The sequence below is a fragment of the Idiotropiscis lumnitzeri genome, chromosome 17, assembly GCF_059441095.1.
Source record: "Idiotropiscis lumnitzeri isolate Australia: NSW breed Sydney's pygmy pipehorse chromosome 17, RoL_Ilum_1.0, whole genome shotgun sequence".
Lineage (NCBI taxonomy): Eukaryota > Metazoa > Chordata > Actinopteri > Syngnathiformes > Syngnathidae > Idiotropiscis > Idiotropiscis lumnitzeri.
In genome coordinates this window covers 3,384,346-3,399,023 of record NC_142407.1, presented here as the reverse complement: position 1 = coordinate 3,399,023, position 14,678 = coordinate 3,384,346, and the positions used below count along the sequence as shown (strand labels likewise).

At 40.8% G+C, this 14,678-nt stretch overlaps 3 protein-coding genes across 5 annotated transcripts in view; 1 reads left to right on the top strand and 2 right to left on the bottom strand.

Moving 5' to 3' along the window:
* The window catches only part of nyap1 (neuronal tyrosine phosphorylated phosphoinositide-3-kinase adaptor 1), a 34,996-nt gene extending 30,570 nt beyond the window's left edge, over nucleotides 1-4,426 (bottom strand). Inside the window, exon 1 of the mRNA XM_088280302.1 lies at nucleotides 4,069-4,426. The gene's annotated coding sequence lies outside the window, so the exon portion shown is untranslated. The remainder of the gene's footprint in view (nucleotides 1-4,068) is intronic.
* A 2,096-nt stretch (nucleotides 4,427-6,522) lies between these two features.
* On the top strand, nucleotides 6,523-11,373 carry mogat3b (monoacylglycerol O-acyltransferase 3b). 2 transcript variants are annotated; one of them, XM_088279050.1, is made up of 8 exons: nucleotides 6,523-7,064; nucleotides 8,048-8,145; nucleotides 8,230-8,337; nucleotides 9,562-9,632; nucleotides 9,759-9,963; nucleotides 10,046-10,220; nucleotides 10,307-10,491; nucleotides 10,566-11,373. In XM_088279050.1, exons 2-8 carry the CDS (start codon nucleotides 8,064-8,066, stop codon nucleotides 10,718-10,720), a joined length of 981 nt encoding a protein of 326 aa, XP_088135176.1. In that variant the 5' UTR covers nucleotides 6,523-7,064; nucleotides 8,048-8,063; the 3' UTR covers nucleotides 10,721-11,373. The 2 variants fall into 2 exon arrangements, with proteins under 2 accessions (XP_088135176.1, XP_088135175.1); XM_088279049.1 differs by having other exon boundaries at nucleotides 8,036-8,145.
* A 91-nt stretch (nucleotides 11,374-11,464) lies between these two features.
* The window catches only part of srrt (serrate RNA effector molecule homolog (Arabidopsis)), a 14,227-nt gene continuing 11,013 nt past the window's right edge, over nucleotides 11,465-14,678 (bottom strand). For both annotated transcript variants that reach the window (XM_088279044.1, XM_088279045.1), the window contains exons 10-20: nucleotides 14,455-14,609; nucleotides 14,322-14,383; nucleotides 13,732-13,810; nucleotides 13,453-13,647; nucleotides 13,203-13,370; nucleotides 12,966-13,119; nucleotides 12,470-12,663; nucleotides 12,150-12,306; nucleotides 11,960-12,049; nucleotides 11,784-11,883; nucleotides 11,465-11,691 (exon numbers count right to left, since the gene is read on the bottom strand). In XM_088279044.1, coding sequence (XP_088135170.1) covers nucleotides 11,616-11,691; nucleotides 11,784-11,883; nucleotides 11,960-12,049; nucleotides 12,150-12,306; nucleotides 12,470-12,663; nucleotides 12,966-13,119; nucleotides 13,203-13,370; nucleotides 13,453-13,647; nucleotides 13,732-13,810; nucleotides 14,322-14,383; nucleotides 14,455-14,609 — 1,430 coding nt within the window. In that variant the 3' untranslated portion in view covers nucleotides 11,465-11,615. The remainder of the gene's footprint in view (nucleotides 11,692-11,783; nucleotides 11,884-11,959; nucleotides 12,050-12,149; nucleotides 12,307-12,469; nucleotides 12,664-12,965; nucleotides 13,120-13,202; nucleotides 13,371-13,452; nucleotides 13,648-13,731; nucleotides 13,811-14,321; nucleotides 14,384-14,454; nucleotides 14,610-14,678) is intronic.

Genomic DNA, 14,678 nt, shown 5'->3' with positions numbered 1-14,678 from the left:
GACTGGGGAAAAAGTGTTTGCGCCCGATGTTATTCATTTTGCATGACACCATGCACACGACTTTGAAAGCCATAATGAGAGGAAAACAGAGGGGAAATGAACAAAGATGAGTAGCCTGAAGGAAATCATTAGCACACATCATTACTCTTGACTCCGGAATGACTGACTGAATTCAGACTTGGATGCTGCAAGATGCTTAAAGGAAGCAGTCTTTCAATTCAATTTGCATAACTTGACGGTGCACTGTACGTGTGACCATATAACGTGCTCAGCAATCTCAGAGCTAACATTTGCCATTGATCATGTGTTCGGTGCACGTGCAGACTGTTTATTTATCTTGGCTATTTTTTTTTCTCAATGGGCACAACATTGGCATACTTGCGCAGTCAAATGGCATCTAATGCAAATGAAAGACCCCCAAATTTAATTGTTGTTTCTTTTATTTTGCTCCTCTCATAAAGTGGCCAAAATACCCAAGTAGGAAGACAGTTCTACACCACAATAACAAGCAAACTGCATTGCTTTGTTTGTCTGCACGGCAAGCAGTCGGAAATGAATTGGTGTGTGGATTTTTGCCAGCGAGTAAATGTATTCCACTTTGGCATTTCTATTAAAAGAAATGCTACATTTGATTTGAAATATGTCAATAAATGTGTCTTGTGTGACACTTTTAATTTTTGTTATGCATTTGATACACATTAGTGACATTCAGAAACCTACAGTAAACATGCCAACTGGGATCTAGTTCACAAATTGCAATCATCAAAGTGCCTTTCATTTGCATACAACCATTCAGACTTTAATGAGAAATGTAGCCCACAAATATATTAACTCAATATATCAGCTGTAAATACACATATCAATAGATTGCTGAAAGAAAACCAGTACATATAATTCATTCCGCAAGGAAATTGGCCAGAGTATATTTTTTTATATATTTTGAACATGGATATTCGATTCGAATTGTGGTTTGACTGTGTTTGACAGTTTTACTATAGTTACAGATGTGACAAAAAATAAATTCCAAAGTGCTGTGAATAAAACAAAAACAGGGAATTGTGAAGCTGAGAGAAGATGGAAACTCAATCGGATCCATAGATCAAAGAAAACAGCTGCAGTTGACAACAGAAATATTTTACGAGCCGTGAAGAAAGACTCAAAACCAACTTTGACTGACAAGAGCAACACATTCCAGAAACAGAAGTAACTGATAGAACAAAGATGAACATTAACCGAAATGTTGGAAAGTTTGACAAAGAGAGAATCTGCTCAGGATTGGACATTTCAATACAAACTGTGCTGTTTTAACTTTAAGTGGAACAGTTGAAATCTTGTGTCATATTTGTTTCATCAGAACAAAGTGCGGTGAGTCGTCAAGCAAAGTAAAGGAACTCTGACTGTTCCAATATTTTTGGAGCAAAGTGTCGGAAATACACATGTTTGCGACGCTCCCAACTCCAAAGTTGACTTTTGAGATGTATTTTTCCTGAAAGACATCATTCCCAACTGTAAAACCTCAGATGAGATTGACTTTAGAAGTTTCAAGCTTTGCATTTCAACATGTTGTTGCTCAAACCAGCTGTTTGGGTTTGGAACCTGGATAATAACTCCATTACTGATCAGTCAGCCAGACAGCGAGATCCACAAAAAGACACAAATGGTCTTAAAATGTCAGCATCAGCCACAAACTGTCTTACGTCCATCACAAGTTTGCCACAGCACATCTTCACCTATCTGCCCTTCCATGCGCTCGGCAAGACGGTCGAGGGGCTTCAATTGTCCTCTACCGTATCAATTTATGTTTTCAAACCTGTCCTCCTTTTCCACCATTATATATGAAAAGAAATGGCCATCATGGCATTTGGATCATAATCTTCAGCACCAAGAAGCACAAAAGAACACCTACTGAGAACCAAAATGTCTAGGGGGTGTGCTTATAGTCTCGTTGCTGTGGTGTCTGCTAAGTCATGCGGCTGACATGCGATTTGGGATTCCACTGAAATAGCCTTAAGTTGCACAAATCTTTGCCATTTGATTCAAGGCCAGGCATGATGTCACAGAAGATGTTATTGTACAGTTGGTTAAAAAGTCTACACAGCCCAGGTTTTTGATATATAACCCTTTTCTCTTGACACTTGAACAAGAGGTGCGTAGACTTTTTATACCCACTGTACCTCCAGAAAACGACGTGAGTTAAGTCAACAATGCATGAACAATTCTTAGCCCCAAAACCGGTGAAAAGAAGGCATTGGATGATAAATCAGTATGACTCCACTGGTTAAATTAAATTCTTATTTACTTCAATTTTGTTTTTTGTTTTTTATGTTACTATTAATTAGGGTATGAATTTGACTTTAGGCTGCTTGATTTCATTGGGGTCATGGGTGAGTTGAGTTCACTTGCCTTCACTTTAGTTTAAGCCTAACCTATAAGACCAAAACATTTACGTATGATTTTTATATTGTTTATTGGAATGCAGATTACTCTATTGTTGGTGTTTGTTAAAAATACATGGGCAGAAGAGTTTAAAAATATAACCGCATCTTAAATTGCAGTCGCAATGTTGGTAGAGAAAAAAAAATCAAAATGAGGTTAGTTCAGGCCTTACATCATGTTGCCCAAACAGTTTATTTCAGAGGGAAAATATTGTTATCAGAGGTTGCACTGTAGCTCGTCTTTTAAAATGTCTACATTTCGATGCAGCACCGCAAATCTTCAAGGACAAGAGATTTCAATATAACACATCCATTGACGCATCTACAGACTCTGTGTGGGATCACCAGGCAGACTTCCCTCTGCCTCGGAGTTCCAAAAGCACATGTGCGAACACAGCCTGCCCTCAGTGAAAACACACACACACTCACATTCACACACTCCTGAAAAATACATCCCCTCTCTCTTCCAATACCATGATGGACGGCATCCCGCACGGACACACCAACACACCCCATCTTATCTGAGCCTAATTATATTCTTAGTTTAAATTCAGCCTCAAGGTCAAAGTGAAAGTGAACAATCCAACATGCCAGAGTCCCCTGCTGTCATACCCCAATGTGATTAGCTAATGCATATAACAAATGAAACGTCTACTCAGCTCAGGTAAAAAAAAAATAATTACAAAATTAAAAATTATGTATATTATATATATTTTATGTATTTACAACACCGACTTGATTTTCTCACAAGCGAGGGGACTTTTACTAAACTGTCACACCCGCGGAAAAAAGAGAGTGAAAAGAGTGCCGCTATTTACATTTAACCACACCACAACGCTTTACATCATTTTCACAAATAAATGTAAGAATAAATGTGCTGCAGCAGTAAGTTCCTGCTTAATGAATCATTTGGTGTCTGTGTATGCCTCCAAATGTTCTACTCATCCACACGCGCAAACATCCTCACCTGGCTAAGCGCGTGCGGGCGCACACGGACGCATGCAATCAGACTATAACCATTCCTGGCACATACATAAAACAGCATCCTGCCATGCTTATATCATGCGCAAACATGCAGAGGTTTGCCGTGGCGAATGAGGCAAGCGCGTGCATGCGCTCCCGCGCGCACACAAGCTGCTTGGTGTTTGATGCGTGGCGGCGTGCACGCTCGGGCATCACCGCTCAGCTGACGGAGGAAGCTTGTTTTGGGGGTGAAATATTCATAAGGGGGGTTGTCACGACTTCGCTTCTTTAAAGTGCACGCCGCTGGGGCTACACATGCTTCGTCTGTTTTGGAAAAATACAAATAATAAAAAATAGTGATTATAATAATAAAGGCCTGATATTCGCCGAGGCGGGCTTCAAGGTTGAATAGCACGCGGACTAGCTCGCTGTCATGGTGATGTTTGCGGCAAAAAATGAAGAATAAAAAAAAAAAAAACAAGGAATAAAGATTAAAAACACACACACGCATCAGGCCGCCTTTGCGAAGCTTCCACCGCAGCAGCCACGCGAGGCTGCGTGTGCGCAGCCCATTTCCCGTCGCTGAATAAGGCGCATTTTTGACGACGACATCACACAAGCGAGTGATTTATGGCGCAAATAAGATGCCATAATTGAAGGTGAGACCTACCTTGGTGTTAAAGCCGATGGCTGGCGCAGAAGCAGACTGGCCCGAAGCCAAGCGGCTGCCGGATGAGACAACAACAAAACCACGCCGGTTGTTGATGACACAGCTGTCCTGCTAAGGCACCGCTGAGAGAGGGCGTGAATTTGAAGGAGGGGAAAAAATCTCTCCCCAGATGTGTCAACCGAAGCTGTGTTTAAAAATCGTTGATGTTGAAGTATATCTCCCGATTGACGCCTTTCTCTTGACGTGGGAGCTCTTCCATTTTTTTAGGATAAACAGCGCGGCTCGGCGCTGCCTCCTGATTGGGAAGCATCGTGCAATTCAATGCGACGTTGGAGGGAGAGGTGGAGGGGGGGGCAGTGTTTAAAAAAAATCACGCGTCCTTCAGTGTTTGAGGGGAAAAACATGCTTTGCGGGCATTGAAGAAAAGGCAGGAGGAAGAAGAGGGAGGGAGGGTAGAGCACGGGAAGGACGTAAAAACATTTTTTAATGCGTATATATGCCAATGTTGGTTCACACGCTGGGCATCCTCGCAGCATGTGCTCCATATATTCACATCAATATCATCATCATCATCGTCATCATCATCATCGTGCTTCATGAGAGCTTACTCGCCAGTTACGGGCTTAGCAGCCATCACTCAGCTGTTGTAGTGGAGAAAACATTAATATTCATTTGGATTCTGATTTATAGATTGTCCTTTAACCTGACAAAACAAACAGGAAGATGCATTAATATTATTACTATTGCTGTGTTTTAAAGTGAAAAGTAATTGGTGTGTCACATGACTGTTGAGTCTGAATAATATAGAAATGTGTGTGAAACACATGGCTAGTGTAGGGCAGGCCACGCCCCCTAAAGCCTACTTGAGAAATGCACTAAAAAACCACAAGATAAAGCAAGTGCACAATCTAAACTGTAGTTTGAAAATATACAGTGGATATACAAAGTCTTCACACCCGTGTTCAAATGCAACATTTGTATGACATAAGAGAACAAGAAAAACAATTTCAAAACTTGCTCCACCCTTAATCCAACCTAAAAATCTTTTAATATTTTAGAGAGGTCAAAATAAAATAAAATGAATTCATAATATTTGAGTAAAATCCATTTTGAGTGAGATCAAACTTAAAAAAAAAAAAAAGATCTTGGAAAAAAACAGAGACATCTCAGATTAAAATTTATTGTTGACAGGTTATTCAGAGATAGTTATACATCAGTGTGAACTTTCGCTGCAGTGTTGTAGAACTGCACCGCATGATACTTACTAAATGAGATATGCGGTGTCAATTAAAATTCTTTGAAAAGTCTGGTGTGAACAGTTGTACCTAATGTTATGGCTTTGTGTATCACAAAGATCTTTGGACCTTCTACACTAAGCTCAAAGTCCATAACCGGATCAAAGTACAGCAAGGGTGCAAAAGAGCGGACGCCTCTACATAAATACACGTATACATTGCCAGGCCACAACATTAGGTACGCCTGCACCAATCAAAATTCAGAACTATGTTCCTATTATTGTGACTTTATGAACTCCACTCAAAGCGCAGAAGACACTTCCTACAAGTCACTGCAACACATATTCATCTTGTTTGGTCCCTATTTCGTGGTTAACTCCAGGCTACAGAATCAACACCACTGCGCAGAGTTCAGAAAAAGGAATGATCATTGTAAACGCCCATTATTTTGTTGGCAGATGGCAAATCCGCCTGAGGCTCCCTACCATCCGCCCGCCTCACAGGTGTTTAGACGGCAACAAAAGCATCAACAGGATTAATAACTTGATGATGACTGCATTTCAATGAGGTGAAGCCAGTTGCTGCTCTCTAATGGGAAGAGGTTTTGCGGCTTTGACAACAACAAATGTACACTGTGAAAAGATCGTTTATCTGTCTTCATTCCATCCAGACCGACTACATAAATGAATAAATGAGGAAATGAAGAAATTCAGCATTTATTGGTTCTGCTTATTCCTGAACTATTACTGATCATGGAGGAGGTGGGTGGAGGTGGGAGCATACGACTCACAAATCTTTTTTTTGTGCCTATACCACAGCGTGTATAAGTTGAGGACAAAGGGTGCTATCCACGGTGCTGAAATTGGGGACTGTGTTTCGTAATGTGATGTTCACAAGCAGAGCAGTGATTGGTCGTTACATGAGCACTGAGCAACTGTGCTGTCATTTTCAGTCAATGATTAGTGACAAAATGGTCGTCCCTCTGTGATGAATGACTACGGGTGGATTTTGCTGTTTAATTCTCCGTCCACAATTGCATTATTAATCACATTGCCTTGTTTAGACTAGTGATGCCACACAGAACATATTATTGTCAAGGAAATATTTAACTTGACTCCCCCTTTAAAGTTTACAACATTGCTACATTATTGTAAATATGTCAGACGCTATAAAGGTTTCTCCATGTCAAAAGCAAACGTGAACCCCTGACAGTCACATTGTCTCAGCAGTGCAACATGTTTAACAATAAAAGTGTTTGTATTTGGGACGTCTTGCAGGAAGGAAGTGCTACTTTTGACATTTTAAATAAGTTCAACTGAGCCCGCCCTCAGGCAAGAGAAACATTATTTCCTCCCGTTTCTGCAGCGCTCAAAGGCAAACTGTTCTGGTAACAGTAGTAGTATTTGTAAGGGGGACATCAAGATAAAGAGCGCCTCTTTTGTAATCTTTACCGGAATGTTGTCTGAGCCGCTTTGAAGAAAGATAATGACCACAGAATGTGGAATTTAGTGACCGGGAGCAATATGAAATCTTGTCGTCACACCATGTATGTGGACAAAATAACGTGCAAATGGAAAAACCTTTTGGGCATTTTCGTTTTATCTTGCACGCCGATTGCTCGTGTGTCAAAGTATCTGGGGGAGTGGATTTGTTATCAGGAGCTTTTACATGATCTGGTCAAAGTGCACAGGGCATGACGTGATTTTGCCGCACTGCTCTCCATGAACATCCTTTCAAAAAGACGACAAAAGTATTAAACAGGTAAAGTTCTTTGTTGATTGCGGAACTCATTTGGATCCATGTGCTTTGTGCGTTTATGATTGCGTTTATCAAGTTATGAACGCTCTTTTCTGCTTTGGCCTGTGAGCTTATTCAGCAGGAAGTCATTTGATGCTGCTTTAGTCTTCTTGAAAATTCAAGATTCATAGAGCACTTCTCAATGCCGATGCAGTCACATGGCATAAGCTTCTTTTCTCTTTAATGCATACTTCTTTTTCTAGTCTCACACGCACTGTTATCTATCATAATATGTACTCTTTTATTAAATGGAAGGCGGTCTAATACCTGAAATGTTAATGTTTTAAAAGAACTTGTTGAATCTTCAGCATATCATTTGTTTCTTCTGTCTACTGGTAGTTTTGTCATTTTTAGTCATCGAGAAAAATTTTACTGGTTTCTCCGTTTTGGGGTTTTTTTTTCATTTTTTTCTTTTGCCCTATTTGTAGTTGACAATTTAGCAAATTATATTGATTAATTTATGTTTATCATTTATAATCTATTATGTAATAATGACAAACTGAAAAAGTTAACGTCCCACACAATTGCAGTTTGTTAGCTCCCAAAAACAAAAATCGGTTTATCTATAATTAACTGATTTTGCCTGACGTCATTCTTTTCTTTCTCTTTAATATAGGACATTTTTCCCCACGTCAACTATTTGCACAATGATGTTTCTTCATTCAATTCTGTTTGATTTGTGTGTGTGTGTGTGGGGGTGTGCGTGGGGGTGTGTGGGTGGGTGGGGGTGTGTGCGTGCGTGTGCGTGTGCGTGCGCGTGTGTGCGTGCATGTGTGCGGGTGTGCTGTCAATGAATAAGTAAGTGTGTCCTACTTTGCTTCAGTACAATAAGTGTTTCTATGATTCTAATGCACCGTCTGTTCCAGTCATGTCTGAAATATGTTATGAAAACAAGCGATTCAACTAGTAAGTCTTTCATGTGGTGAACTTTAAAGAGACGCTATCAGTCAACAGGACGTCTACATGTCAACGCCAAAAACTAAAAATAAGGACTTTATAGAAGCCTTAAGTGTTCTACAATGGGTACTGACCTTTCTCTTCTCGGGTATGTTGCCCTCATCTGCAAATTTTTGCTCTTGTTAATGCACCCTCGCATTGCTTGTAAACTTCAGCTTGCATCCCTTTTTAGGGGTTACTTGCATCATCTTGACGGTGGGTCTGATGTTTACCTCACTGTGGCTGCTTCCCACTCTGTACTTCATATGGCTTGTGATTGACTGGCAGACGCCTGAAAAAGGTAAAAGGAAATGACTGAGGTACATTGTAAATTATGTTTAGTATACAACACAAACAAACCACCTTCACATGAGCTTCATCAGTAGTATTAGCATGCCAGCCTAAATAACACGCAAGACGAAAATGACATGACAACAAATATGCATGCTAGCACTTTAAATGGTAGTCACACTTACACTAATAAAAGTTACAAAATACAAGCAACCTAGGCAGACACAGTTTAGTTTCCCCTTTGATGTGCCAAGGGTGCATTCAAGGGCAGTCACCAAAACAGGACATCTTAAACGCGAACGAGAATTAATGCAAAAACAAATTAAACCTAACAACAAAAGCAACATCCTTCCAACTGGCGACAAAGTAATGCAGCTGTGGCTTTGACTTGAGTACAAAAACAACAAATCCACTCAATTTTAGTGGAATACAGAAGATAGGTTCCCCCAAAAAAGCCACAAATACGTGAATTTGGAATAGCCAAACAGTGGATCATACTTCCTTGTACAGGTTTTTTTTTATTCACACTGGAAAATCTGCTTTTTCTTAGCTGTACATCGTTTCTCAACTAATTCAAACTAGATGTGCATGTGAGAAGATTATTTAATCTGTCGGAAGAATTGGTGGTTCTGATATATTGATATATTTCTTAAATCAATTATATCATAGAAAACAAAAAGAGAAAAAATTACATACTGGCATTGCCATAAAATGAAAGCACTTGTTGAAGAATTGCTCTGATGTCATCAGCTACATTGCTCATAGCCACAGAAAATCTGACGGAGCCAATGAGTTGTTTTAACAGGATTAACGCAAATTTGCATGTCTTGTAAAATAAATGTAATACTACTCGTGCATTGATTTATAGCATGTTCCAAAAGAGCAGTTTATTTGCGTGATATCTGGCGATGTATTATGCATTGTATTAATCCAAAATATAAGCCTTTTTCGGGCAACGGTACCGATAAGAACTCAGATGGAATTTCTCATTTGTAATTTCAAGGATGGAATACAATGCCATCATCTTCCAGAAATAAAAGCAAACAAACCATTCCATGCATTGCTTATACTGTTAGTCCTCATTCCAGTCACGGGTGAGCTGTAACCGAGCCCAGCTGACTGTGGACCAGAGGCAGGGTAGTTTATTCAAGATCTATAGAAAGGGCAACTATAAAATGATACTATCTCATTTCAACTAAATAAAACACTTTAATAATAAAATTTTGTTTATCAGGCGGCAGGAGAAAGCAATCTGTGAGGAGGTGGAAGGTTTGGGAACACTTCAGAAACTATTTTCCTCTCAAGGTGAAAAGCCCCTTTGCATTTTTTAATGCAAATTCTATCTCTCATTCACTTGTGCACTACTCGCAAAAATTTGAAGTAGACTTAATCCAATGAAAAGTGACCATCTGAGTTCATTGTCTTGCTTAGTTGGTCAAGACGGCTGAGCTGAATCCAAAAAAGAACTACATCCTAGGCTGTCACCCACATGGTATAATGAGTATCGGAGCCTTTGGCTGCTTCAACATAGAGTGCTGCGGCTTTTCCGACGCTTTTCCTGGGATGCATGTCTCCCTGGCCGTATTAGCCGGGCTCTTCAGGATTCCACTCTTTAGGGACTACATCATGGCCGCAGGTACTTAACATCCCGATTGATTATGTCAATAACTCTATAAATAAAACTGAATGATCCTTATAGTCTTACTTTGTTTGAACAGGCCTGTGTCCAGTTAGCAAGCCAAGCCTTGGCCACCTTCTGTCCATGAGTGGCACAGGAAATGCTGTGGTGATTGTGATAGGGGGCGCTGCAGAGTCTCTGGCCTCCCATCCTGGCGTACAAATGGTTTTTGTGAAGCAGAGAAAAGGATTTGTTAGACTTGCGCTTGAGTATGGGTATGAGAAAAACAAAAACGATCATGCTCGTACTCATTTGCAAGTAGCTTTTTAATATGACAGTAACATACATTCACTTTCCTCAGGGCTGACTTGGTACCCGTTTACTCCTTTGGAGAAACGGAGCTCTTCCAGCAGGTGACATTCCCTGAGGGTTCATTGGGTCGACGGTTACAGGACCTGTTCAAAAAGATCATGGGTTTCGCCCCTTGCTTGTTTATCGGTGAGCGCTGGGCGCTGCTGCCCTCCAGGACTCCTATCACCACAGTGGGTGAGTGTTCATTTGCAAAAAGTGGAACTCATGCGCAGCACCCGATTCAGTCTAACCCTGGTCCTCGTTTCCAGTGGGAAGTCCCATCCCTGTGCCTCTTCGTATCACACCCACCGTAGAGGAGGTCAACCACTATCATAAATTGTACATGGACGCACTGTCAAATTTATTCCATGAGCACAAGGTCAGCTGTGGACTATCAGAGAGTCACAAGCTTTGTTTAATTTAGAGGTTTGACTTGCCCATGACCCGCCTCAATGGACCAAGTGACCATGTGAGTGTATTTAAAATGAAAAAAAAAATTATAATCCCTTCAACAGTACTGCTGTAAAATGTGAGAATTTAGCATGACCACAAGGTCAGGTGTACCAAAATCAAACTCTGTGACACATTTGACATGGGCAACTAGGAGTTGAATATAATTTTTGACTGAATGATAATGTACATCAACTGTTTCTGAGGGTGCGTGGTTTCAACACAATGATGCCTTACTTAGCCAGCCATTTTTAACAAGTTTAAATGGCAAAGTATTCAATTTCAAATGAATACGGGGTTTTTATTTATATACATTTATATACATTACTTCATTTTAAATCAAATATGGTCAGAATATGCTTGAACTCACTTTGTAATAATTTCCATATATTTTATATTGGTCAGCTTTTGTAATGTTTATTGTAAAGAGCCTAGTGACACCCTGTGCACCATAAGACACACTCTCAAAAGCTGAGGTGTTTTTTCTTAATAAACCCAGTAGAGGGCCCACTTTCCTCAAAACTAGAGCGTTTGCAAGAGGGGTGATAGAGTTAACTAACCATAAGGACTGGATATGAAAAACAGCTTCACTATACAGTATCTTATTAAAAAGAAACATTCAACAAATCATGTTTTGACTCACTCAAGGATCTAATGATTGGTTGTAGACTTTTGATCTGTGAGGCGCCCGGCTTGAGGCCTTGAATGCAAATATATGTTAGGAGTGTGAGAGCTTTATTGAGGATCAAGAATCAAGAGTACATCAGAAGTCTGTTACACTTGCATAATCATTACAAGATGAAACACGAACAAAAACATTACAGTACATGTGGGCAAGAAATGTGGACTAACAGAACCAAGGGAACCTTCTAAAAGAAGTCCATATCATCTGGTGCATCCAGGTCGCGGTATTCAATGATATTACGTGGATCGCCTCGTGACATTCTGAAATCAATAGGCAAGGGGGGTCCAAATAATCATGAATACATGGGACTACAATACAAAGATTTAGAGACTTCACAGTGTGGCAGTCTTACCTGATGTTGCGTGGTTTCCCAAGATATCCGCCTTGTCCACGGAAGTTGTCGTAGTTTCCCCGTCCCCCTCCAAAATGGTTGGGAGGGTAAGGGGGTACGCCTGCAATAAGGGACACAATTAGGCATCACGATCCGCAACTACAAACAATTGCTAGTCATACAATTTAAGAACATACCACCATAACCCATGAGTGGGGGGCGGGGTTGCGCAAAGCCCATTGGACCCTGGGGACCTTGAGGAGAAAACGGCAATGGAGAAATCAATCCTGTAGTGTTAAAAAAAAAAAGATATTATTGTAAATTGTCAGGCGATTCGTTCATTCACTCCTGTAAATCATAAATAATCAGTCAACTGTAACAGCACACCTTGGCCCGGAGCTGGAAGAGGAGGAAGTTTCATCTCCGGCAAAGATGGCCTCTTGGCATCCATCAAGAAATTGTTGAAAAAAACAACCTCCTTTTTCACCTCTTCAATTTTGTCCCCGTGTTTGTTAAGGATGTGTTTTCTCACAAACTCTGGACCCTGAACCAGTTAAAAACGAATGAGAACTGGAATTACTGTATGCACTCAATCAGGAGCGGGCCAATGTGATTTTTTTTCTTTTTGAGCACGACAGCAAGGAATGATGCTGCTAACATCCATGTTCATTCTGAGAAGACAGTTTTAATAGAAGAAAAAATGTTACCTTAAATTTCTTTCCGCTAAGAGGGCAGAGCCACTTGTCCTTTCCAAGCTCCTGCGTGTTGGCAGAAATAAACTTTTCCATCTCCTCAGCAGGGTCTTTGCGGCCCATCTTTGCCGCCTCTTCCTCAGACAGGCTCTCTTTTGCACTATACAAAGTACTCAGCTTCTCCTCCAACACCTTCTGCCATTGTTGCACTAGTTGAGACGTGGGTAATAAGATTGTCCAATTGTCATTAAGCACTGTCTGAACTGAGGGAAAACTATTAAAAGCATAGGCAGTATTTTGCTTTTCTTTAAATATCATACATAAAGACAAGAAGTCAACATATCAAGCTCTTGTTTTGATTCCACAAAAATCACACACACGAACACACAGAGCGATGAACACAATTAAGAGTATCGTTGAAGTACATAAACCACGAGGGAGTTCAATGCCTGCATTAAAGCAACTCACTGCTTTCCCAGCATACTAGTACTACGCTATGCAAGGCACTAACCCTCTCCATGCGATATGCGGTTCGGAGGGACGGGTCCACGGACGTGGATCATTCCGCAGCGATTCGGCATCTCGTCCTCACTCGGGTATTCACAGGCATTGTAGTAATCAATGGAATGCACAATGCGCAGATACAGAATCAAGTGGTCCAAAACCTGAGCAAGAAAGAAACATTAGCACCATATAAAGCATGCACCATATAAACAAACCAGGTAAGCCTGAAGTGTTCCAAGCAAACCTTGGCAAGTTTCTCATCCTTCTCTACAGTCATCTCTGTCGAGTGACCCTCCTTGACATTCTCTTCTTGATCCATCCCACCAGAGGAGCCCAGGAGCTCCTCCTCCTCAGCGCTCACCTCCTCTATCAGGTAATCAGTTATATTCTTCAAGATGGGATTTTGAGTCTTCTGAATTGATAAGCATGATTTCAAAGAATTACTAAAACATTATGAGATCTTTTAAATATTGATGCGTAAAAACAACAGTTACTTCAGTGCTTTGGCCCTCTTCTTCCTGGGGCGGTTTGCACCACAGGTCTCCTTTCTCGTCCAGGGAGTGAATGAGTTTGGCAGCCATTTTGATGTCGTTACGAAGCACCTGCTTGTGCTGAGTGATGCCGTTGACATTGCGCACCCTTCGCGCAAGATCTCTGTTCACACTGGGGGCCAGCTCACAGTCACGCGGCTGTGGAAGCGCACGGTCGAAACGGTTATCAGTACAACGCAGTCAAGCAACTGGAATTGCAGTTGGAGCATTCACTTCACTTACGCGGATGTTTTGAAGATTCCAGCAGACCTCTTTGATGTTGACACTGCGGTCAAAAGTCACCCAGCAGCGTCTGTAAAACCTGCAAAAGCTTTCAGTTTAGTTTGAAACGAGCAATTTTATTTTTTGCTGAGCATGCTTAGCCACAATTTAAGATAAGTGGGGGAGTCATCCAAGCACTTTCAACCATTTAATAAACGGCAGTTAATCACAAATAAAAAAATGAAGCCACTCGCAAAAACTATGGAACAGACGCTCACACTGAACAAACATCACTGTAAACAGCCCACCTGACTGACTCCAGTTCTTAACATTCACAATGCCACATCCCTTAAAGGTACATGCCATCTAAATACTACAGTATGTGCGGGGCAAATTCTGGCTTAAATGCACTTTGTAAAAGCAGTTTAAGTACATCTATCTTTATGCGAAAAATGTTAAAAAAGTGTTTTTGTTTTAATTGAATTATAAGCTTGGTCAACAAACAAATTAAACTTGTAAGTCAAGATAACCCTGGATAGGAAAACTAAGGAATTGTAAGATTCAAATAAACATTGTACAGAGAACATCAAGTGTGCTTTTATAAAACTAACCTGCGTTCTGGGTGGGGGTCAGCCAAGCAGACGCGAAGGAAGCCAGGGTAGCGGCGACACAGCTAAAAGTGGATTTAAAAAGGTTATGCTGTCAGTGAAGAAGAATGATTGCTGCTTTAATAGATCAACTCACAGCTACAATCTCAGCCTTGGAAATGGTGGGAGCGATGCTCCTCATGAAGAGTGAGCAAGTCTTGTGAAGAGGCCGCGGTCTAGGAGTGTCATCCTTAACCTTTTTCTCCACTTTCTCCTCAGCTTCCACTTCAGTATTCTGCTTCGTTTTTTCCTCTAAACCGTTAAATGAGAGACCAGAGATTCTTGTGAGTGAGTGAGTGAGTGAGTGAGCAAGTGAATAGC